Here is a 26,777-nt window from a genome sequence, read left to right on the forward strand (position 1 = left end):
TTTGCCGAATGCTATACATATATATAGCATTCGGCAAATGAATATATATACTGTATAGCATTTAGCAAATGAGGTTCTGCAGCAGGCTCGTCGTAACCACGAAACAGTATGCCTATACCCCTGCTAGACATGGCAAACTCTCAAAACCGGAAAGAGATCTTCGACCGGAAATAGGAAGGGCGGGACTTAATCCTTTGTTATTGTTGTCAAAGGGGGACTCATGTATATATCTGGGCAATCCCTCTACTGTACAGAGAAGACAGCAGCACAACAGCCATCTGCTGGTGAGGAAGCAGAACACTGTCTGCTTGTTATTCTGCAGAAATGACATCATACCCTCATTTCTAAATTTAGCTCAAGCTAGCGGCAGTAAAAATAAAAAGGTCAGTCTGGGAAGGATGCCAGCTTCTGTGACCAGCTGCACATTTGGGAAGTTACAGTTATCTCAAGGTTCAATGTTTTACGCTAAGTATTGAAAGGCAGATTTGTAATTTCATTTTATATTTATTTAAATATTGGTAAATTCAAGACAAGTAGCTAAAATGTATTCTGTAGTAAAAGCAAGAAGCGGGATTCTTATGTAACTGGATGACTGAATCAGTGTAGTATTAGGATTGTTCACATCTTCATTTTGCCACAAGTCAAACAAATGCATCTATATACAAAAGAAAATATAAAGATGTCTGCCGTACAGCCTTCTACCATGCAGAAGAAAGCTGCCGCTTTAGAATTGTCCATTTGTTACATGTAGCTTTTACTTAAAATTTTGCCATAGGTTTTACAGTATGCCCATTTATACGCTGTTAATACATTTGACATAGGCTGTTTTTTTTTTTTTTTTTGCATTGTTTTTTGCTATATGACTTAGTAGACAGCTAGTGGAAAACCTTCATAAATGAGTGGTGATCAATACCCCCCCCCACTCCCCCCCTTTTTTACCCCCTCCATCTACTGACTCTACACCCAATTTTTGAGATCAGTTGATATAAGATTGGCTCACAAACATCTTCATACTTCCCCACGTTTTCCATCGTTGGTTGGTGTTATGTTTCTGGTTTCTTTATGTTTATTGTCTTTTATTTCCTCACAAATTATTTACAGACTTTACCTTTTTAGGTATTGCGCTATGTCTACAGTGTACAATCCTTTTTGTTTTTTGTATTAGAGTATGTATGTGGTGAACATTTCTTCTTTGTAAAATGTTGTAAAAATCATAATAAAATGAGAATTGAAAAAAAATAAATGAGTGGTGATCTGTACAACTGTGGAGCCTGACGACTTTACCTGACTTTTTGATTATAGTTGCAACATACAGTATACGCAACTTGGAAGAGATGAAGGAAAAATTATGCCGAGCATTAAAAATGGAATCAGAGTAACCTCTTGTTGAGGAGTACCTGAAGAACAAGAAGATAACTTCATTTGGAAGGGCACTTTGAATCATTGAGCCATTACACCATGTAAAATTGTGCATTTAACTTTTAGATTTGGCTCCTATACCCAGGGGTGAACCTAGGGTTTGTGCCGCCTGGGGCGGAAGTCAGAAAGCCGCCCTCCCCCCCCCCCCCCCCAGGAGGAGGGGGCGGAGCGGAGGGGGCAGGGCCGAACGGAGGGGCGGGGCCGAGCAGAGGGGGCGGAGCGAGCGTCGTTAGCAGGCAGAGAGCAGGCAGGGAGAGGACCTGCTCTCTGCTAAGCGTGAGGGGCGGCCGATGGAGCAGCGCTGCATCCACAGGGCCGCCCCAATCCACTGCTCGCTTCCCGTGCGGTTCTGCACAGCTTGTCCTGGACTGGCTTAGGTCAGCAAAAATGCCGCCCTCCCCCGGGGCCCCGGCATAGCGCCGCCTGAAGCGGTCGCTTCAGGTCGCCTCATGGGAAGTGCGGCGCTGCCTATACCTACGATTTTTCCAGGCCTGATGTACTGATTGCTTATGGTGTCAATGTCCGCATTTAAATCTTTACTTTTTGCACTATATATGTTTTCTTCCACTTATATGGAATCTGTTACCATCTTAATACTGCTGTCTCTGTGGTCATCGGGTTCCACAGTGAAAGGGAGAAAGCCATCAAATGCTGGCGACAGAAAAAGCAGCATAAAGGTGGTGACAGATTCCAATCATGTGGTCCATTAGTGGCCAAAGTTTTGGGCTAGCTCTGCAGCCCATGAAGATAATGCAATGTGAGGGCTGCTATTTCTAGGCAGGGGCCCCATGTGACATAAACGTCCCCAAAAAAAGCAGCGTTTCACAGTCACAGTAAAGTAGATATGGGATTCTGGTGAATCCCATCCCCACTTTGCGGTAAAATACACAATGCAGACATGCAGTGATCTCCAAAACTGTTGCGGTTTTGAAAATCACAGCATGTCAATTATACCTACAGAAATACCAGCGGTTTCCTATAGGTATGAATGAAGCAGAAAGTCCACAGAGGAAACCTCTGCGAAACTTTCTTGTTTTTTTTTTGTTTTTTTTTTAATGTAGATTGTGAGCCCCACATAGAGCTCACAATGTACATTTTTTTCCCCCCTATCAGTATGTCTTTTTTGGAATATGGGATTGAAGTCCAAGCAGATGTTTTTTTGGCCCTTGGCAGGATTTGAACACCAGGATGCCGGTGCTGCAAGGCTGCAGTGCTGACCACTGAGCCACCGTGTGGCCCCCTCTGTGAAACTTTCTCAACAAAGCCATGAGGGAAGAATCGCGATGCAATGTTTTTTTTTCCTGCAGCACTTTTTTGCTGCAGGATGCTGCATGGGGCCTTAGCCATAAAGTGTTGTTCAGAAAATAAATTACACAAGCAGAGAACAGACATAGTACTGAAATCAGTTTAGCAACTGATCAATAATGACAAGCATCCATAGATGGAATACACACAGACTGATCAGTAAGAAATTAGCTCTGTCACATCACATCAATAAGTCTGATTTTATGGAAAAGCATGCCCTATTACATATTGGTTCCCAATCTCTGAGGGATATGACATGGATTGGTGCCAGAGCGTACAATCTTTTCTTATACACCAGGGGTGCCCAATACGTTGATCGCGATCTACCGGTCAATCATAAAGGAAGTATGGGTCGATCGCGTGACGCAGCCAGAAGCGTTTATTGCAGGTGCGGTCTGATGTGTGGGTGGGGCCTGGGCCGCAGCCCCGCCTAGTTTTAGTGTCAGACTGGAGAGCGGGAGCGCGTCATGCCCCAGAGCTGCTGCTGCTTCTGTCCCGTATGTCTCGGCGGCGGAGCAGAGGGAAGTCTTCCCTCCACTCTGCCGCTGTGACACACGGGACAGATGCAGCAGCAGCTCCGGGGGATGACGCGCTCCCCACTCTCCAGGCGGCCGTGGGCAGGAGCCTTCCAGGCTGGGGGGGTCTGTGCTGCGGGCACCGGCATTACTGGCAGTGGTGTCGGCTCTGTGCTGGGTACCCGGGCAGTGCCATGTGAGCTCTGAGCCAATCAGAACGTCTGCATCAGAACAGGCCCCGCCCCATGGACTTGTTAGGCCCAGTCATGTTAGACTTGTGGGCCCCGCCCACACAGCAGATCCAGGCCCCACCCACACAGTAGATCATTTTGACTTGGTCAATTTATAAGTAGCTCAACCCCTGCCTGTACAAGTGTGAGCACTCCTGTTATACACTAATGCACAAATACATGTCAAGATGGTAATGGTGAGTTTTTTTTGTTTTTTTTTAAATGCTCCATTTTTGTGGCAATATTAAAAATAATGAACTCTAGCATCTCTCTACATGCTTAATGTGGAAGGTATAAAATGCTGCCTGGACAACCCCTATACAAGGGAGAAATTGTAATCCCAAAATAATTAATGCAGATATATTTTAGGGCAACCCTGGCAGGGAGCTGCCATTGAGATCACAAACTGATGTTTGCTTTGGAGACTGCAGCCTGGTTAAGACACTGGAGACAATTCGTGGCTCTGCTGCTGAATCTGATTTTAGTGAGCTAGGCCATTCACTCAAGGCACCTTGCAAGAAGGCAGATTAAATGCATAGTGTAGACTGGAGGCACCTGAGAAAGGACTATGGTGTTCGGCTATGTGTACACATAGGACGCACTGTCTAGTGCAGTAGTCCCCAACCTTTTTTCCACCAGGGACCAGTTTCAGCAAGACGATTTTTCAATGGCCCAGTGGGGGCGGGAAGGGGTGTGGTTGTAGGCGGGGTTAAGCATGGGGGTGTTGATTAGAATCATGTACATATGAAAACAAAAGAGAAAGTGCAAACTGACGGACACTGCAGGTTATGAAGATGGCTACTGATGACAGACACGGTTATGAAGATAGCTACTGATGACGGATATCACTCCTAATGCTGCTATTAACTTCACTACAGTCCCACTACAGCTACATTACACGTTACAGGGACAAGTGACGTGTAATATAGTTTCCCAAAGTTTAGTAGGCGAGTGCGGGGTGGAGCCAAGACCCGCTACATGTCCTGCATAGTACTAGAATCCCGGACATACAGCGGGTCCTGCCTCAACCCCGCACTTTGCTCACCTTAACCTGATGAGCAACAACAAAGCGTCAGTGTTGTCCTGGCTCAACCCTGGGCACTTGCCGGCTCCACAGCAGCTGCTGACTCCTCGCCGCCGGTACGCAGACTGGTGCAACATACCCCGCGGCCCGGTGCTGGTCCGTGGACCGGCAGTTGGGGATCCCTGGTCTAGCGGATTGCAGGGGCTGGGTACAGTTTTGTGCACATTATAAGCCTTTTTTTTTTTTTTTTAAGTGTCATTTTAACTGTACAGGTGGCATGGCTCATATATGATGCAAGTGTTATTGAGACATCTGCTGCCCCTAATATACAACTCTTTATAAAAAGATCTCTGTCTTGCATATCTTCTATCTTTCAAAAAGATATAAATTCATATTTAGTTAAGATGTACCATTGCTCCCGACACATTATAATACACTGCCATTCAAACACACATTATAATGTACCTCAAAGCCCCCAAACATACATTATAATGTGTCTCAGTACCTCCAGGCACACATTTTAATGCATACCTCCCAACCGTCCCAATTTCCGCGGGACACTAACGATTTCGGTCCCGGTCGGCTGGAGGTATGTCCCGAGTCAACACAAAAGTGGGCGGAGCCAAATTTGCCATGGCGAGCCGCACATTTTGTCCCTCTTTCTACTCTTCAAAAGTTGGGAGGTAGGTTTAATGTGCCCTATACACATTAAAATCCACCCAGTGTACCCCTCTTGAGAAGTTTCCTGATGGAATTGAGAGTGTAAACAACACATGCAAGCTCCCTGAGACAAACCATAGGTATTTTTTTTATTTTTAGATAAAGTCCTATTTGCATAAATAGACAAAAAAAGTTGTACCACTCTACATTTTAAATTTGGGGTATGCATGCAATACAATTATCATATATAGTTAATACAAAATAATATGCAATAGATAAATAGAAATAATAGTTATGTGCAGTGCTACAGCCATACAACTGTAAACAGTAATAAAGCGTATTAAACTACATTAATTCAAGCAGACACTGCAGAGATGACATCTAGGGAATTCTCCAAAATAACTTGCAATCTACAAATCCACACCCAGGCCAATCCTATGTTATGGCAACACAAAGTACACAGTGAGAAACTTCCCTGGAATAACTGCCAATAGGAGAGTGCACTGTAAATACCTATGAATCATGTAATACAAACAAAATCACTTTTATAGTATGTGGCAATGCAACGACTTACCAGATGTCTCTAGTTGTGTACAACGTGAATACTCACTAGTATCCCTGCTAAAGAAATACACATTATACTATAAAAACTTCATGAAAATAAGAAAATTCCATCACAGATATTTCACTGAACTCTAAAATATTATACAAGTCAGCATATTATAATGCATAGAACTTCTCTTACAGCCAAGTGCACAATGGAAAGAATCTCATCGGCTATAGGATATACATTATTCTAGTAATAAAATGAATAGAAGTATTATTATTATTATTATTTATTTATATAGCACCATTAATTCCATGGTGCTTTACATTTGGGGGTTACATACAGTACACAGAATATACAGGTAGCTATAATACTAACAATGACCGACTGGCACAGTGGGGTAGAGGGCCCTGCCCGCGAGGGCTTACAATCTATGAAGGGAGAGGGATGGAGACAGAAGGAGAGGGGGGAGTCTTCCCTCCACTCCGCCGTTGTGACACACGGGACAGATGCAGCAGCTGCTCCAGGGGATGACGCGCTCCTCACTCTCCAGGCGGCCGTGGGCAGGAGCCTTCCAGGCTGGGGGGGTCTGTGCTGCGGGCACCGGCATTACTGGCAGTGGTGACGGCTCTGTGCTGGGTGCCCGGGCAGTGCCATGTGAGCTCTGAACCAATCAGAACGTCTGCATCAGAACAGGCCCCGTCCCTTAGACTTGTTAAGCCCCGCCCAGTCTTGTTAGACTTGTGGGCCCCGCCCACACAGCAGACCCAGGCCCCGCCCTCACAGTAGATCATTTTGACTTGGTCAATTTATAAGTAGCTCAACCCCTGTACAAGTGTGAGCACCCCTGCCCTATACTATATAATTCCTTCCCATCAAAGCCATTTTTCGATTTTTTTTTTACTCCCTGCCTTTTAAAAGTCATAACTTTTTTTTTTCTTTTCATATGGCTGTAGGGGGCTTAAAGGAGTTGTTCATGATAATTTTATTTTATTTTTTATTTTATACCGGAGAAAGTGTAAATAATTTAAAAAAAACATACTCACCTGTCCCTGGTGCTCGCAGTATGGTCCAGTCCTGTAGCTCCCCTGTTTTCTTCTGGTGGAAGTCCCCACTGCACTTTATTCCTTTTTTTATCCTCTTGAATTTCAGTATCATTTAATATTTCATTCAATAAACTAGAAAGCTACAAAAAAAGTTCAGAATGGGGTGGAATTAGAGAAAGTGCATTTACATGACTTTCTTATGAGCTTTGTTACCTAATTACCGTATTTTTCGGACTATAAGACGCACTTTTTTTCCCCAAAATTTTGGGGGAAAAGAAGGGTGCGTCTTATAGTCTGAACGTGGCGCCTGGCATCCGCTGTAATAGAGAGGCGGAAGCCGGCAAGTGATAGACGCCATTACAGGTGCCGGGGCCTGAGACATCGCTGTGCTCCTCTGCCCTGCATGAAGCCAGCAGCGGCAGGGGCTCCTCCGTCCCCCCGCCGCTGGCTTCATGCAGGGCAGAGGATCGTAGCGATGTCTCAGGCCCCGGCGTCTATCCCTCCCCGGCATCCGCCTCTCTAGTACAGCGGATGCCGGGTCAGTATCCGTGGCCCCTTCTCCCAGGGGCCGGTTCCCACCGGCCCCATACCTGTAAAGTTGCAGGCCGGCTCATGCGCGGCGATATCGCAGGAGCCGACCTGTTCGGGTGACAGCCGGGAGCCTAATGAGGCTCCCAGGCCTGTCACTGCTGTATTAGTATTGCGGCTGGTCTCTATGACCAGCCGTAATACTAATAGACAGAATGTCCCATAGACGGCAATACAGTTGTATTGCCGTCTATGGGACTTGCGATCAAGTGACCGCAGGTTCAAGCCCCCGGGGGGGAATAAAATAGTAAAAAAAAAAAAAAAAGCTTTAAAAATATGAAATAAATAAAAGTTCTAAATCACCTCCTGTTTTTTTTTCAATACAAGGTGATCTAAGCAATAGATATCCCCCAAAATGGTATAACTAAAAATTACAGCTGGCCCCGCAAAAAAAACGCTCTATGCATCCCCGTACAGCTGCAGGGTCACCTGTCAATGTGGCCTTGCAGCTGTTGCAAAACTACAACTCCCATATATTAAATATTTTACCAGTTTTTGCTTCAAAATTTTTTTTTCCCTATTTTCCTCCTCTAAAACCTAGGTGCGTCTTATAGTCCGAAAAATACGGTACATGTTACCTATAAATGTGGGTTGTTATGATTATGGCATTACAAAAGTTATGTAGTTTTAAAAATTAAAATTTTTTGGAGGAGTCACCATGTCTGACACCTGTAACTTTTTTATATTTATATTGCACTGCATAAGGCATTGGCTTTTGTAGAGCCAGAAGTTTTTTTTGTTCTTTTTTCTGTAGAATGGGAGGAAATCCACACAAACACAGGGAGAACATACAAACTCCTTGCAGATGTTGTTCCTGGTGGGATTTGAACCCAAGGCTGCAGTGCTAAACACTGAGCCACCGTGTTACCCCTTTAGTTATACCTTTTTTGGAGAAATTCCTCTTCTTTTGATTACTTTTTATGAAAGTTTTTTTGAGACATGAAAAGACAAAAAAACCTGGTTTGGTATAGGTTGTCTTTGTTCTTTTATCTTTATCTAAAATCTCAGGAAAGGGAATACTTTACACTTTAATAGCTATATTTTATTTCCTTTTTTTTTTTTTTTTTTTTATTAGGAACCCCACCTCAAGGAAGTTGAACCTGCAATCTTTAGGGTCCATTCACACGGAGTATTTTGGTGCAGAATCCATGTCAGAATAAAAAGGAATAAAAAGCCTTCCATTGACTTCAATGGGTTCTGCATGGAAAACGAAACCCATTGAAATCAATCGGAGGCTTTTTTTCCCCATGCAGATTCTGCATCAGAATTTGCGCCAAAATACTTAGTGTGAATGGACCCTTAGATGGCTTGTCCCATAGACTGCAATACAACTGAAATAGTTAAGCTTGGTTCACATCTGCGCATGGCTTTCCACTCAGGGTGGGGGTGGAACCCGCTTGGGGACCCCTTGAATGGAAACCTGATCCGCATAAAAAAGCAGTTACCTTAGAAAACCCATGAACCCCACAGACTATAATGGGGTCCGCATGGTTACCGTCCAGTGTCCGGCAGAAAAATGTGGAGAGAAAAACGCTGCTTGCAAATGGAATGTCTGTACAGAGACCAGGCACAGATGTGAACTGAGCCTCACAAATTTTTTGTAAAGCCCAATTTGCACACAAAAAATGTGACATTTTTATTCCTTGTATGCTTTCCATAATTGCAAGGTATAATAAATGTCCCAATGACTTTAAGGCTAAGTTCACACGGAAGATTTTGTTCCGGAATTTGAGGCAGTATGCCATCTCAGATTCTGGACCAAACACCGGCTATCTGTGACTGGATGCCGCTGCAGTGCATACAGTGCACCGGCATCCAGTAGTAGAATTTCGCTCTGGATTAGGTCTAAATGAATGAGCCCAAGTCTGGAGGGAGTGATGCGCCGCCGGTCGCCTGTGGTGATTCCGCTGCGGAACATAGGGCACGTCGCTTTTTTTGTGCAAGTGGAACAAACCCCCCGCGGAAAAAACGAAATGCCCGGCTCCCATTGAATTCAATGGGAGGCTGTATTTTTATCCGGAATTTGATGTGCAATACGCGCCAAATTCCAGACCAAAATCCGCCGTGTTAACTTAGCCTTACAATTCTCTTCATGACTAATGTCTTCAACAGTTGCCATAAATTACACCAATTTTACCAGCTTGGCACAATTTTTGTAAAATTTCGAGGATCTCTAACCCCCTCATGGTGACATTACACGCTTAAAGAGTGGTCTAGATCATGGCGGCTGTGAAAAATTGCATAAAAATGCAAAATTCACAAAAGTTATCGCAAATAAGCCACAAAAGTCACAAGACCCCCTACTTTCCTTTTTAACCTCCCCCACCGCTCTTTGTAACGAGCATCTCACGTTGCCCGGACACCCCGCTGTTTACACTGTGGTGTGGCCGGCACCGCCTATCCCCAGAGCCAGAAGCAGTCACATGACCAGCCTGGGCGTGTCCTTGTGCTGCGTGTATACAGAGCCATGCCGCTGTGCGCCCGCCCCGGCAGTGAGTTAGTAGTAGGCGGGGCTGTGCGTTGCTCCTCCCTCAGTCCCGGTGTGTGTGTGTTTGGGTGCGTGTGCTTTGGAGCTTGCTCTTACGATGTCCGTGTGCTCTGAGCCCGGCTTCTCCAGTGAGGAGGTTCTCAACCTACGCTTCCCTCTACACCGAGCTTGCAGGGATGGAGACCTCGGTTGCCTTCAGTCTCTGCTTCAGGGCCCGCCCGGGAATACCGCGCAGCAACTCGGGAAGGAAGACTCGTGCTACGGCTGGACTCCAATACATTGGGCCGCTCACTTCGGGAAGGTGACATTGAGGGGAGTGGGTTTTATGTCTTGTTTTAGCTCGAGAACATCACTGAGGAGATGGAAGGTGGGAGGAGACGGCGCCATTTTCTTTCGGCTCCTTCCCGTTCTGTAGAGAGGCGGGATGACGGCTGAAGGGACCAGAGACAAAGAAAAAAAAATGGGAGGGGCGGGGTTATGTTAATAGCCAGAGGCGGGGAGGGGCTTGTAGTTCTATAGAACAAAGGCGGGAGGTGTGCGCTGTGTGTATACAGGAGGAAAGCTCTGCACTGTGTGTACAGGAGGGGACACCACGTGCTCCTTGCTCAGGGCTCCTATTGGTGCCTTCAAAGATGGCACAGGTCCCTGCAATTGTTTAGTAAACTTTACATAAACCTCTTAAGATTTCCTTCCGAGGGATGTTTGGGATCTGCTAGCATAATAGTGAATATAAAATGGTTCTATGAAATCAAATGTATCCCTCAGATTAAGCCCTCATTTGGCTGCTTGAACAATAAGTAAGTTATGGCTTTTGGAAGTCAGGAAATAAAAATCGAGAATTGACAAATAGCTGCAGCAGGAAGGGGTTAAAAATCTCCGCTGACTTTGTCAGGTCACTTTGTCAGGTGGGGTTAGTTGCAGCACATAGGTGACATTTGTAATATTATTGTGGTTCACTTCTACCAATGCTGCGCACACCTCGCCGACCTAACACATCGCCTTGGAAATCTTTTCTGAAGTTTGTTTTAACGTCTTATTTTTGCCTGTTAGTTGCTGACGTTTTTTTTTTTTCGCAGTTGGAGTGCCTGATACAATTGGTGGGAGCAGGCTGCTCTGTTAATGCCAGCACAACTCGATTTGCTCAAACTCCTGCTCACATTGCTGCATTTGGGGGACATCCACACTGCCTGGTATGGCTAATTCAAGCAGGTGCCCATGTTAATAAACAGGTAATCAAATCAGCAATAGAAGTTTGATATTTATCTGAAAATGTTTTCCTTCAGTGATCTTCTATCAAATGTTGGATGCCAAAAACTCAGCCTTAATACCCTGTGTATATTAATATTTATAACATACTGCATTTTAGGTGTGTTCTATATAGTAGCGCTGTGTAGTTAGTGTGATCATTCCTTTAGAACGGAGGTTCTCAAACTTATTTTGTCTACTGACCACCATCGTACCTAAAATTTTTAACTTTACCACATCTTAAAAATCGCAATCGTTACTTTAATTTAATTATAGCTGGCCTATGAGTCTTATTCTGTTTCTTAGCTCGACCTTACATCTTAAATGAGACTGTTCTAAAGAGAGCAATTACGCAACTTTATGAATAATATTTAGAAAAACTTTTATTCAAGTTAAAACAAACCTTTTGATTTAAATTTTAATTCTAATCTAATGTGAAGGATGAATTTGATGATATTTAACAAGTTTCTTAATATCAGGATCGAATTTACTCAAAAATAGCTGTAAGTCACCTCGGCTGGTAACATTCAAACTATTTTTCTTTTTAGTTAGCAGCGTTGCCTCAGAACTAAATCCACGTTCACACAAATTAGAACAAGTATCGATAATCCTGCTGCATCATACAGGATTGCTCAAATCGTGTTATCAAACACTTGTTTAAAATTTGATAGTTAATGGACTACCTACAAAAGCCATGATAAAGTACTTATTTTATACACTCAAACTGGGCAGGAATAAGAACAAAATAATTAGTGTAGTAGGTAGGTTTTGATTTTAGTTAAAAATATTACTAAAACACAAGTCAACCATAGCCCCCCTCCCCCTAAAGCACTTCAATGCTCCCCAATTTTCTGTGTGCCATTTACCGCCCCACCCCCATAAGCCTCCAGTGCCCACAAGGGGGCGTTATTACCCACTTTGAGAAGCAATGCTTTAGAGCAGGGGTAGGGAACCTTTGGCTCTCCAGCTGCTGTGAAACTACAACTCCCAGCATGCTCCATTCACTTCCATGGGAGTTCCCAGAACAGCAGAGCCAATATGCATGCTGGGAGTTGTAGTTTTGCAACAGCTGGAGAGCCGTATGTTCCCTACCCCTGCTTTAGAGTCTACAGTTAAGCTATTATCTTAAAGGGAGTCTGTCACCAGAGCTTCATTTATTTCTATGGCGTTGTGAGTGCTAACAGAGATTACTGTGCTGGAAGCCCTATAGAAGTTGATGGCGTGTCGGTCGCACTGGTGATCCATTCACAAGATGGCCTTAGTTGGATTTTTTTTTTTTTTTTTAAATATATTTACCTCCTCCTCTTTATCACTGGGAGACCTGTGGAGAGGGCCCCCTGCTGTCATACACTTATCCTCTGTCTTTTGGAACATGTTTACGGAATGAGAACACCCCTTTAAGTAGATTTCATCCACATTCTGTGACTACAACCCACAGTGCAAGTGACCTGCTCTGTTTGTCAGTGAAGCCATTCCTTCAGGTGTGCTGCAGCCACACGGACTGGAACATCTGCTTTTTTTTTGTTTTGTTTTTTTAAGATTTTGCTGTAGTTTTCTGACCCAAACCCAAGGGTGGCATCAAGAGAAATGGGGAATATTATCGGAAGTAATTCACTCTTCAATTTCAGATAAACAGCTGGCTGTATTTGTAGAGAGATTTTGCAGAAAAGTAAAATATAAACAGTAGGGGAAATTCATTAAAGGGGTATTCCCATGTACATAATCATATCTATATTTGTAGATAATTAAAAGTTAAACATTTTTGCAAATATAAGTAATTAAAAATTCTGCAGCGTTTTAAAGATTTTCTCTAACTTTCTTAGTGGTGACAGTCTGTTATCTCGATCGGTTGCCATGGATACGACCACCAATGCAGAAACTTTTTATGGTCGGGGACTTGTCAGGAACCCAGCTATGATTTTCTTATTGTAGCCGGGTTATCAGGCAGGGACACTACATGTATCAGAAGATATCCCGGCCACAATAAGGAAATCATGGCTGATTTTCTGACCTTAGAAAGTTTCTTCATTGGTGGTATCGTATCCATAGCAACCGATCAAGATAACGGACTGTCACCACTAAGAAAGTTAGAGAAAATCTTTAAAACGCTGCAGAATTTTTAATTACTTATATTTGCAAAAATGTTTAACTTTTAATTATCTACAAATTAAAAATAATTATTATGTAGATGGGAATACCCCTTTAAGTCTGTTGCTTCCTGCGCTAGTCTTAGTATTATTAGTACTGGCAGCACTACAATTGAGAGAGTAACAGATTTTAGAGTGTATGTAGGTACATTTCTAGATGCAAAAACAGTTGTACTGATGAGCACCAGAAAGAAACCTGACCTGGTCAGTGGGTGCAAGTTCCAAGTGATCAGGTATATGATCACAAGTAGATAATTCAACAGATGAACAGCACTCCAAAAATAAAAAAAATGAGGATTTATTCTATAGCTATGGAATAAATCCTCACTTTTTTATTTATTTTTTTGGAGTGCTGTTCATCTGTTGCATTTCTAGATGGCTAGTGAAGTAAGAAATAATGTTTTGCAACAATTTTTTTCATATTTGGCTTTTCTCACTTTTACTTTCTCCTTCTTTAGGACTATGTGGGTGAGACCCCTGTCCACAAAGCAGCAAGGGCTGGTAGTATGGACTGCCTTAAAGCCCTTGTAGCCAATGGAGCACAAATAGAGTACGTACCTCTTTTGTTTCTATTTCTTATGCTTTTGCATATTTTAAGAAAATAAAATATTACACATAGATATTCCCAATAGCAAATGAGTACTCTCATTTGTGTAGTCCCAGTTTGGGCTATATGGCTTGTTGTTTCTACACATTACTGAAAACCTAGAGTGCATGGTGCTTTTATATTTACTTGCATACACCAAATTTATAAACCACTTCCATTAATGCTTTTTATAGTAGTAGTAGTATCATAGATATGTTGTTGTGCTGTTTTATGTGCATTGTTTAACCATTTTTGTCTTGAAGGTTTATAGATTTCCTTCTAAAGTGCTTCCTACCAACTCTTCTAGAAGTATATTTGCACATACAAATCCCAACCGTGACCGGTCCATATTTACTGATATGTGACTTTTCATCTTTATGCTGCAAAAAAATATTAGTGTCTTTGCTTTACGTGAATGAGTGCTGAATGATATAATGGTTCCTTAAAGAACACACACTTCTGTATTGATTGAACAAATTTGTAGCTGTAAATTATTAATGGAAGGTCAATACATCCTCTTTGTAAGCAAAACAAAAAACAAACCCATAAATGCTCTGCTTTTGTATATATCAAATGTTAAAAAAACACTAAATCTAGAAAATGCACGTAACCCAGGAATTATTCTCTTAATATCCTGCTGTACACGTATTCCAAAACCTAGAACAATTCTAGTCAGCCATTTTCCTTAGTCTGGTGTCTGACTGTGAGATAACTAGCCTCCCATCAGTGTCCTCTGTGTAGTTGTAGACAAATAAAACATTAACCTTGCCAATGTCAACTGTAAAATGGAAGATAGAAGTCTGGAAAGTTTTAGGAGCATGCAAAAAAAAAAATCCAGTGGAGCAACACAGTGGCTCAGTGGTTTGCACTGCAGCCTTGCAGCACTGGAGTTCTTTATCTGCTAGGAGTTGTGTATGTTCTTCCCGTGTTTGTGTGGATTTCCTCCCATACTACAAAGACATACTGATAGGAAAAAAAAAATGTACATTGTGGGCTATATAGGGGGCTCACAATCTACACTAAAAAAAAAAAAAAAAAAAAAAAAAAGATCCAGTGCTCTTAACAACCTAATAATGAAGGCAAGCATCTCCTTCAGTCTTGACTAGGATAAGATTCCAGCATATCTAATGGAATCCTTGATTCAGATGCCAGAAAGATAAATTCTGTTAGAGGCAGCAGTCCCATTTTGTTAAGAGGCGGATTAAAGTGTATGTCCCTCCATAAATTTTCACTGTACGGATCATAACAAATTATGTATTTTTCTGATTTACATCCTGTAAGAAAAAAAGTGAAAAATTAATGAAATTTACTAGTAATATGATGCCAACTGGTGATCATACTGTATAGTAATGGGAGCCTCCACCTCATGAGCTGAGTGCTGATGGCTATGCATTCTCAATTAAGGATCCACTGTTCACTGTAGAACAGACAATAACTTTCTATCTTGCAGTAGTATGGCAGAACTAAATGGGCACATGGAATAAAAAAAAAAGTGAAAAGGTGTCACTTTACACTAGAAACTAAATTCCTTCAAAAGTGTCATTAACAGAATTGTAGGACCTTATTGATAACTATGAAGGATGGGAGAACTGATTTAAAGCTGCTTGAAAACCTTTTCTAGTTCTCAGAGCATACATAGGCCCTGTCATTTGAACAAGCTTTGTATAATATTCATGTGAGCAGCACTCTCCTTAGCTTGCAGATGGGTGCATTTATTCCACTGGTGGCTGACCAGAACCCACCAATTTAAATAGAAGCTTGTATTAAAGGATGGACAGCACTCCAGGGAGTTGAGTTTGCTTGTAGGTTTTATTTCACTCCATGTTAGAGCTGTCCAGAGCTTGCTAAGAGAAGACCTACATCTCCCCTATCCTTGGGTTCCTTACCAGGATCAGTTCTCCTGGGCCTCGAGAAATCTATTCATGCTAGATATGTGGCAGCCATCACACCTTCTTGTTCAGATGGGAAGGGCTCTCACAGCCCGAAGCATTGCTCTCCGCTCTTTGCTCTTACAATATCTACACCCTGTATATGATATATTGCTCCAATGTGGAATATAATTTACAAGCAAGCTCAACTACCTGGAGTGCTGTCCATCCTTTAAAACAAGTTTCATATAAATCATTAAAACAAGTGAATAAAATAAACTTTGTAATATGTCTTATGAGGGAAAATGCCTGTTTCTCCACTTATGCAGCCTTTCTTCCCCTGCCTCTTGAACTGATAATTCATCCACCATGCACTGCTAAATGGCATCTTAGAAGGCAAAAAGGTCTATCAGCTCACTGTAGGGTTACAGACAGCCCGTAGAAGTCTGAGGATGGGAGGAGGAGACATGAGCTGCAGAAGTAAACCAGGCATGTACATAGAGAGGTCTTCAGCTACTGTAAGTGATTTGTCTCACCCCAGTTACAGCTACTCTCATTATTACTGTATGATGTCCTTCATGTTACTGCTGTTTTGAGAGGTGTGCTATATAGTATTAGGGAAGTAGGATTTCCTTTTTTATGTATGAAATATATGGAATCTATATATGTACTTTGGTGCTGCAGCTTCTGAGTAAATGAGTGAAAGTAGAGATTAATCTCGTGTGTCCTACATGTACTGTTTATGGAAGACCTCACAGCATCAAGTCTCCATCCAGTAGCTAAGGAGAGAACTGTTGGTGAATGCAGGATACAAGTCATAGGAAGCATTATTCACCATGTAGACATGGTAGATTATTCTAAAGTATCACCTGATATTTACCTACAGTAAGGAGGCCCTTATACTATTACAGACCTATTAGAATAAAGCATCAGTTTGCTTTTCTATTAGTTATATTTTTGGGAACATCTAGTAAATTCCTGCTCCCTTCCCAAAACAACCAGGCTGCATACAAGACCGAGGCCCCCTGTTTAGCCTTTTGTGGGGCTGCTTAGTGAATGTAAGCAGTCATTATTATAATTTTTACTGAAAAGAAATTGCCATTTATGAGTCATCTGATCTCCCTTCAGATACTGCTAAATGTTTACAGAACTGAATGTTGGCCTATTTATTTAGGAATGCAAAATAACCATCTCTCAAGTCCAGAATAAACAAATTGACATTATGTAGGCTTAATATATATATATATATATATATATATACTGTATATATATATTTTTTTAACTCTGTGCAAGACCAAACGATCTAAAGCTGTCTGCCCTACCCTCTAATAACTGAGTTCCAAAAGCATCAGTTTACCTTTGTGAATTTGCTTGTGAACAACACTGTACAATTTTAATTAAAATATATCTAGGTAATTGTCCAAAGGCTGACTTATTGCTACTCTTATCCTTTCGTGACAGTCATTTAAGTCGTTTACAAGATTATGTCTCTGCTACGTTTACCGTATTTTTCGGACTATAAGACGCACTTTTTTTCCCCAAAATTTTGGGGGAAAAGAAGGGTGTGTCTTATAGTCTGAATGTGCCTGGCCTGGCACCCGCCATAATAGAGAGGCGGATGCCGGGGAGGGATAGACGCCGGGGCCTGAGACATCACTACGATCCTCTGCCCTGCCTGAAGCCAGCAGCGGGAGGAGTGATGCTATTCCACTCCTCCGTGCTCCCGCCGCTGGCTTCAGGCAGGGCAGGGCAGCGATGTCTCAGGCCCCGGCGTCTATCCCTCCCCGGCATCCGCCTCTCTAGTACAGCGGATGCCGGGTCTGCAGTCTGTCAGGGGCCTCTTCTCCCTCGGGGCCGGTCCCCACCGGCCCCGTACCTGTAAAGTTGCAGGCCGGCTCCTGCGCGGCGATATCGCAGGAGCCGACCTGTCCGGGTGACAGCCGGGAGCCTAATGAGGCTCCCCGGCCTGTCACTGCTGTATTAGTATTGCGGCTGGTCTCTATGACCAGCCGTAATACTAATAGACAGAATGTCCCATAGACGGCAATACACTTGTATTGCCGTCTATGGGACTTGCAATCAAGTGACCGCAGGTTCAAGCCCCCGGGGGGGAATAAAATAGTAAAAAACAAACAAAAAAAAAAAACTTTAAAAATATGAAAAATAAAAGTTCTAAATCACCTCCTGTCCCTAGAATATATATAAAAGTAGAAAATCATATGTCATAAACCACCGGGTTTTTTTTCAATACAAGGTGATCTAAGCAATAGATATTCCCCAAAATGGTATAACTAAAAAGTACTTCTGGCCCCGCAAAAAAACCCACTCTATGCGTCCCCGTACAGCTGCAGGGTCACCTGTCAATGTGGCCTTGCAGCTGTTGCAAAACTACAACTCCCATTATATTAAATATTTTACCATTTTTTGCTTCAAATTTTTTTTTCCCTATTTTCCTCCTCTAAAACCTAAGTGCGTCATATAGTCCAGTGCGTCTTATAGTCCGAAAAATACGGTACTTCTCTCTCTAAGTTTTAGTTTCAGAATGAATGGGGGTTTTTTTTCGAATTAAATGCTTGTTACAAATTTCCTTTATTCTTTTCATTTTCCTAGCAGTTAAATTGGCTCTTGATCCCTTCAAGATTTGCACAGTATATATGAAAACATATATATATATATTGACAATTTTGTTCCTCTAAGTTTACTAAATTTTTTTGCATTCTGCACCACTTTTTTTTTTTTTTTTTTTTTTAAATTCTGCAATGAAGATAAATGTTTGGGTTTTTTGTGCATGAATTCAATATTTTCCACATGTAGTCTTCGTTGCCATTTGTTTTTCTGAAACGGTTTTAAATGAATTTTTAATAACTTGAATTGTGCAGTGTTCCTGTTCATGGACTGCATGGAGAAGAATGCTACATTAGTAAATACACACTTTTGTATATGGCATTGTTGCAAAGCTGGAAGTAAGTTCCATTAAAGTATTTAATTCAGTTCGAAGCAAGCTTCTTTTTAAATCGACTAAAGATCCATAAATTCCGTGTGTTTTTTTTTTTTTTTTTATATCATGGATCTGTAGCATTTGTACACATTTACTACAGTGTTTTTTTTTTTTTTTTTTAACTTTTAATAAAATATATGCCTACAAACAAGAATGACTGCTGTATTCAGTCAGACATTCTCCTCCTTTTAGACTTGTATTTTTATTGGAAGGCTTTTGTATTTTGCACGTTAATTTTTTCTTTCTTTTTGATTTTTTCATTTTAAAGCATGAATTAGAATTTAAAAAAACCTTTAACTTATATTATATTCATCAGCCTTTAAACTGCCTCATCTAGTTTCCTGAAGGCTTGGCTAAAGCTCTCCCAACTATCTGAAAAATGACCAATTAATCTGTTTTCCTATTTACATCTTGAAAAACAATTTGCATATTTTTCCCACAATTAATCAATGTAAACTTGCCCACATCGATTATTGCAATTATTTTGCATCCATGCATCCTGTCCTATGCTGCCACTGGATAAAGGATGTGTTTCTGTACAATATCTAAACTGTACCGTCAAATTTACTAATATGTGAATAATCAAAAGCAAAATTCAGTGGCTTGGCATTTAAAAAGAATGTCCTAAAATAATTGTTTATTAATCGTAAAATGTTCAATTGATCGTGATATTCATTTAAGTAATAATTGCCCGGCCCTAGGTGGTTGTGCATGTCTATGGCCAGCTTTATAGCAATATACAATAAATTTGTCGCTGCTGGTGTATTCATGCAAATCCTAAGGGGGTGTTCACAGTATCATTGCTAATGTCTGTTGCTGTCTTCTGTCATAGGATGACAGCAACAGAGATTTTTATACTGTTGCAGAAAACAGAGACAGACTGATTCTGTGTCCATTCCCATTGACACTAATGTGAACAACGGAAGCTATCTTCCATCGTTTGTTTACTTTTGTTTGTTATGTATGCAGGACTTTATGTTCCTTTGCAAATAGCTTCTGTTTACATTAGTGTGGAAAGGACACAGAATCAGTCAATGGTGTGTTCTCTGCAACCGTTTAATGTCTGTTGCTGTCATCCTATGACAGAAGACAGCAACGGACTGTAACAACATGTGAACGCCCCGTTAGCTGTCACAAACAGCAACCTTTGCTTTTAGAATAATGCAATTAATCTTCTATTTTGATTAGGCATGATCTAGGGTTTTCCACCTGTGTTTTTTCCTGACTAAGTTAGAGCACAGTCTTTAATGAAGCTCTTAATTCTGTACTATGTATCTGTTTTCAGTTCAGAAAATGCATCAAAAAGTGTGAGTTAAATATTTTTCCTCCATACTTCCCTTTTGTTATGGCGAGTAGCATTGAGCATTTTTACATTTCTTTGCGAAAGCATGTTCCTTTCCTAGAAAGACTAAAATTTGTCATTTTAATTTTATTTTTTTCTCCTCACTGCGTCTTTGGGCTAGTTCACACGGGGATTCCGCGTGTGCACATTCCGTCGCGGCTTTCTGCTCTGGATTAGGCCCAAAATGAACGGGACTAGTCCCGGAGGGTGCTGATGCCGCGGCGGAATCTGCCTGAAGAAAGGGCAGCTTGCTTCTTTTTTCCGCTAGCGGTCTACATAGACCTCTATTGTGAGGGGGCGGATTTCGAGGAGGATTCTGTGCCAATATCCGCCCCCTCTTGCCCCATGCAAACTAGCCCTTTATGTTCTTGTCTTGACAGTAAGTTGTCTAAAAATGATACAGGGGTTGTTCACACTGCAAATAAAATAAATTGCCTTTTGGGAATCCGTTGACACATTTTTGCAGCATTTTGATGAAAATTAAACTCCTTCTGTCAAACTGCACCAACCTATCGGTCACTTTTTGCAATGAATTCACTTTTTTATAATTTATGCAGCAGTTACTCCTAAATACATTCAACTACATTCCCCCTCAAATTAATTTATCTTCATGGTTAATGAACCTTTTCTGTTAACGCTAGCAACTCTAATGGCAAATTGTAATAGATTTTTAAGGTGGTCCATGGTCTACAAACCGTAATGGTAACTTGGGCTCTAGCACACTTTTTGGGGTTTATGTCAATGTCATTTAAATGTTGGATACAGATATGTGATCACTTACATGATCAGTTTTCTGTTTATTTTTCTGTAATTTGCCATTTCCCTATTTTAAATTAGCCGCTATTGAAAAAACAAAAAAAAAACTGTAAAAACTACACGTGTCAATGTTTTACAGCTACGTAATTCGAATTGACTTGATTTTTTCAAGTAATCCTAGAAAGGGGAGCATCCCAAATAGAAACTGCTGAAACTGCCACAGGTGCTTCTCCGAAAACCTTACAGTTGTGGCAATGAGTGTTCAGTATCGCTTCCTTTCTGCACACAAGGCATACTGTTGAGGTATTTGTTGCGGTGATTGGTTTTAATGCTAATTTAGGAATTCAGTTATAGAATTTTTAGACTTGCATGCATATATTACCCTAATATACAGTGTAAGCCTTATCTATTAACTAACAATAGCTAGGTGGAGTATAGTTGTTTTACTGTAAAGGGAGTAAGATGTGAGAGTCCACTTAAATTGTCTGGTGGCATTTACATAGTAATGGTGCTAAAATATTCATACTAATATGTAAACTAAACTTATCCATGTCTCCATTTTACTGTTTTACATATAAATGTATATCTTTCAGCAATTCTGGACCTCTCATCCAGGATAAAGTGTCAAAATGAAAATAATGGGGTTATTACTATAAGAATGGTAAATGTTTTCACAATGCTGTAATCCTACTGGCACATAGCATCCGTATATCCATATGTCTGCTGTAAATTGTCTTTCTGGTTTTAGCAAGTAACTCTTATGTGCAGTCCACAGCACTTTTGTGATATTTTCATTTCATTTATAGATCCTTTTTTAGAACCATTTTAATCTTTTTTTTTTTTTTTTCATTGTGTGCAAAACTTCCTATTTAGCACAAAATAAACTGTTATATGCATGTATTTGTTTGAGGAAGGTCCTAAACCTAAGATATCATGAAACGTGAAACTTACACTCCTGAACAGTATACATGCTCAGTTCTTTTAGCTCGCCAATCATGACCCTTTCTGAACAGCACTAAAAGTATAATGCGCTGTCTGCGATGCTATCTTGTGTAATTTTATTTCTATCTTCCATCAGTTTATCTTTCAGATGTATCCTAATTCATTAGATTCATATACTTTTGCTTTGCCAAAAAACTAGATTAAATTGTTAGCTGAAAAATTCTGAGATCCTATATCTCATCCAAGCTATTATCAAACATACAATCAAAAATATTCTAACTGGGCAAAGATCTAGACCCAGATGATTTAACATACTCATACTAAGATATACCTATACATATTAACATTGAATGTCTTTATAATTCATTCCTTGAGGAGAAGCTTACCTCAGGATTAGTGGTTTGTATCTATTGTTGTAATTCTCAAATCTAATGCTTCTCAATTCCCTTATAACTTTGCTTTAATACTCTCCACACCCAGTATTATAATTTGAATTGGCTACTTATAGTGGTACAGTGGCTGTTTTTTTGCTTTAATCCCTTTACCCCTCCCATTCCTGTAATTATCCATACAGACACAAAATAGGGATGTCTTCTCTCCATCCTTTGTAGTCTTGCACACCATGGATTTGGCAAGCCTAGCGAAATGAATAATGACAATATTGGGGATAGTATATATATATCGCATCATTTTGCAGATTGCGTTCCCCTTACCCAACCCCTCTTGTCTGTTCCAAACTTAAGCAGCCTACATTTAGCCATGTTGCAGGTCTCCATATTGATGCAGACAAGTGAAAGGACCCTAACGTTACACACACTCCAGAATATTAAACTCCGAACTAAAAACTTTGGCTTTTAAATAAAGCAGGAATACATTAATATTACATAATGATAGTTTACTTTGCCCTAGAAGTTTTGCAGAAATTTTGGTGCACATTGTTAAATGTTAAAAGGGGTTTTTGGGATAAAGATATTAAAGAGGTCCTTTCACCACCTGAGGCACATGCAGTGTAATACACCACTAGACAGTCAGTAACGCCCTTCCTCACAGCAGCGTCTGTTGTGCTGTACTGTGAGAGCAGTGAGGAATGCCTCCCTCCCCTCCTGATAGTACTCGCCGACAGACTAGCACTGGGGGGGTCGGGGGTTGATCATCGCTGGGCGATAAGCAGTACTCACAGTACAGAGCTATAGACGCTACCGTTAGGAAGGGCGTTTCTGATTGTCTGTCAGAAACGCCCTTCTGACAGTGAAGAGCTACGGTACCAGGACCGATAGCTCTTCACTGGGGGCACAGAACATGAAAGCCTATAGTACACTGAATTCAGCGCACTGTTAGCTTTCTAGCAGTGTATTACACCGCATGTGCCCCAGATGGTGAAAGGTCCTCTTTAATGATCAATCCTTTGAATATTTCTTCAATATTAGAGCTGTGAAGGTCCATTTCCTTTTGTGAAAGACCTACCTATTTCTCACTATGGTCAATATGGCCCATATTCCATAGTCAAACAACCCAAAAGGTGGCTAAAACATTTAATAAGAGAAGTGCAAGGAAAGATTTTTTTTTTTTTTTTGTTTGCTTTTTTTATGCCCATTGCTCCATATTTGTGCCATATATTGCCTAGTAAATCTCACCCCAATTATAGAATAACTTTCTGTTGTGGGTTTATTGATGATCTAACCATAGCATTGAACTACGCTTCACATTCATCTGGGCTGTTTTCCCTTTACTTTCAAGTAACTTTTGATGGCCACTGTGTCTCTTAGTGCAAATCAAAAAGATGACATTACTCTGTTCAGTATGTCTCCAAATCTAATATCAATGACAAACCAACCATTCTCCCCATTACAGATTGCATTACAACTGCATGCTTTCTTATGACAACATTCCTGCTAATGTCTCCATGCTTGCTCTGCTATTTTCAGCCCTTCTGTAGAAGTGAATAGAGGGCCATTTTTAAGCACATCAAGCTCTCCTCTCACAGCAGCTGCAAGACAAGGTTGGAGAGACCTTTGTTTATTAAGATAGGAGTGTATCCCATCGTTGGGAACCGCATCTGTCATACATGTATGGCATGTCTATAGGATATGCAATAATTGTCTGAGATGGGAATACTACTTTAATGGTTGGAGATCAAAAAAAGGCAAACTCCCTTGAGCCTTCTTTAAAATAAACTTAACTCGCTATGAGACCAAGCATAGATATAGCCATCAGCAGAAGAACCAGCACATATGTTATATCAGAGCCTAAAAGATGATACAGTACAATTAGGAGATCTGGCTACAGTATATTTGATAGTATAGATAATTCCTTCCATATTTTCTAACTACAACCTAAACCTTTGGAACTGTCTTGTACCCAAATGCATTGTAGATGCTCCTAATTTCCTTTGACTTTTTTTTTTTTTTTTTTTGTTCATGTACTTTATTTTGCTTACCAGTATAATTTTATCTGCCTACCTTTTTATTGTATTGCTCTTTCCATTTCATGCAGTAAATGTTTACAGCTTTAGGCTGGGCCCCCGTGTTGCAGAAACGCAGCTATATTTAGTTATTTATTTTTGCTCCAGTTTTTTGAGCCAAAGCCAAGAATGACTACAAAAGGAATCGGAAATATATAAAAAGTACTTCTGCTTCTCCTTTCTGCTCAATCCACTCCTAGTTTTGGCTCAAAAAACCGCAGCAAAAGCTGCGTTTCCTCAACGTGGGGCCTTAGCCTTGCATAACGCTTGACCACCCCTGCACCTTTGCTTTAGCAAAAGTACAGGAAACTTTTAAATAAACCTTAAATGTCTTGTGGGTAAACCTAGAGTCCTTCCTCCATTAAAATAATTGGAAATGTTAAGAGGCTTGTTTGCTTTACTTTTACCCAGGGCAGTCTTTTAAAAGTGAGGAGAGGTTTAGTCAGTGCCCAAAGACATTTTTCAATGGCTTAAATACTTGGCTTTATTTACAACTCCCTTTTCCCCCTCACTCAGTAAAGTGAACCGTTTTAAACCACCAAGTGCTGCTTAGACCAGCGATTATACTATACACATTGACAGGCTAGATCTATCCTATCACTTTGCAAGGCTTCTTTGTTATGCAAGGCTGTATATTCATTATACAAACCTTTAGCCATGGTCAACGCTTCTAATTTATGGCTTTCCAGCAGCCTCATATATATATATATATATATATATATATATATATATATATATATATATATAGTGTGTATATATATATATATATATATGTATTCTTTTCATTTCTTAATTCAGAATCACATTTTGCTTAAAAATCACAGATGCTTAACTGTACTTTATCAAATTAGATTTATTCTAATACTTTGACCGCTAGAATAGCAGTGTTCAACTTAAGAATGTTTTCTTTCAACTTTAGAATACTCAAAATACCTTAAAAGTAATAATAAGGACCATATTTAAGTCAGTGGTTTCTATGTTGTAATAATGTTTATAGTCCCAGAGCTTTCAATCACTACGAATTAGAAATCAGAAAGGCAATGCTTTGTGTGTTCCTTAGAGGTTATGATCAACTATTTGTAATCCATAAAGGTTTTAAGATTATTTAAGTGCCATATCTAAAACTTCTTAAGACTATCTGCGCCCCATTTTGTTGTAACACTATAGACTTAAAGGTGGCTCTGCTAGACTGGGGGCTGTTTCTGCTCATGATGACCCACTCACTAGTCAGCTTTTACAGGCAACCTCCGACACAGAGATTATAAAGCAAGCAAACTTCTCTGCCCTCTGTATAGGGTCAATCCTAGAGTATTACAGCTCAGCTGTTGTTCACTTACACAGGAACAGAACTGCAGTACTCAACACAGCTGTTATACAGTGGTCCCTGTAAACTTTGTGACACCAGAGATTGCCTGGGAATCCCACCAGTCTGATACTTATGACAGTCTGATGCCTTATCCTGAGAATAGGTCCATCAGTGTCAAATGCTGTACTAACACAAAACATCCCTTTTTGATAAGATTATAAATTTCCTAAATCAAAACCCTTTAACCTTTGTCCCCACACAGATTATTTTAGGAATGTCATGATTTACTTTGCCAGTGTTTTTCTACAGTTATGAATGTGGAAATCATAAGTGGTGGATGGCGATTTGCACTCTGCATGTTTCTGCCTAATCTGAATTTTAATGTAGAATTAGAAGGGTTACTGTGTTTGATGCTGACCTTAACCCTTTCTGCATCTTGATGCACCAGAAAAAAAAATAGATTACAGCTGTGATTCAAGCAATGTGTGATCCTAATGATAAGCATCCAATGCTTCATGATGTCCTGTCTGTGCTAGTCCGCTTCCAACCAGTAGGAGTTACAGGTTTTGTGTAACATACTGTGACTAACACCCCAGCTCAGCCAAGACATGACAAATGCCCCAGACAATCTATATTTGGTAATATTCAATTGAAATAGCTGTTGTCATACTCTATTTAAGTTTATAGCATAGGTATAGTAAACATTTGCTTTTGTACTCTTGAGTTAGTTGTCATTCTAGGCACTGTCAGATCCTAAGTTTTTGTTTTGTTTTGTTTTTTTGTATTTTTTGTCTAACTGTAAATGAAGTTTAGGAAAGTTTAACCAAGCGTTTAGAATTTTATGTGTTTTAGAAATGAAGTGTTTAGAAATAGCTGAAATCTCCTGGAAAGGAAAGGATTGACTAGATTAAATGAGTTTTTGCTGTATGGTTGTATGATTGTTTAGCCTTCAGATAGTTAGCCACTGAGGGCTCACTGTGTACAAAATGTAGTGTCTAATTCAGTGTTTTGTTATGCAGCTTTAGGAATGCCAATGGCTTGACAGCGGCCGACCTTGCGCACTCCCAAGGCTTTCAAGAGTGTGCTCAGTTTCTCCTTAACCTCCAGAACAGTCAGCTGAACGGTTTTTATTACAGCAGCTCCTTAAATGGAGTCCACCAAGGCAGCGCCTCTAATCATTTCAATGGTGGCACAATAAATCGCAAGCGATCTTTTCATGATTTAGAGGCTTATGCCATCAAGAAGTTTAGAACTGAAGGTAAGAAACTCCACTTTTCTCTACTAATCTTATCTGAGAACCTTTT

At 40.6% G+C, this 26,777-nt stretch overlaps 1 protein-coding gene across 2 annotated transcripts in view; it reads left to right on the top strand.

Moving 5' to 3' along the window:
* Nucleotides 1-9,833: 9,833 nt before the first annotated feature.
* Nucleotides 9,834-26,777, top strand: part of ANKRD10 (ankyrin repeat domain 10) — a 70,256-nt gene continuing 53,312 nt past the window's right edge. For both annotated transcript variants that reach the window (XR_012715091.1, XM_075265290.1), the window contains exons 1-4: nt 9,834-10,123; nt 10,899-11,051; nt 13,673-13,764; nt 26,493-26,731. Coding sequence is in view for 1 of the 2 variants with exons in the window: in XM_075265290.1 (XP_075121391.1) it covers nt 9,920-10,123; nt 10,899-11,051; nt 13,673-13,764; nt 26,493-26,731 (688 nt within the window). In the remaining variant the exon portion in view is untranslated. The remainder of the gene's footprint in view (nt 10,124-10,898; nt 11,052-13,672; nt 13,765-26,492; nt 26,732-26,777) is intronic.

This window comes from Leptodactylus fuscus, chromosome 2 (assembly GCF_031893055.1).
Source record: "Leptodactylus fuscus isolate aLepFus1 chromosome 2, aLepFus1.hap2, whole genome shotgun sequence".
In the NCBI taxonomy this organism is placed as follows: Eukaryota; Metazoa; Chordata; class Amphibia; order Anura; family Leptodactylidae; genus Leptodactylus; species Leptodactylus fuscus.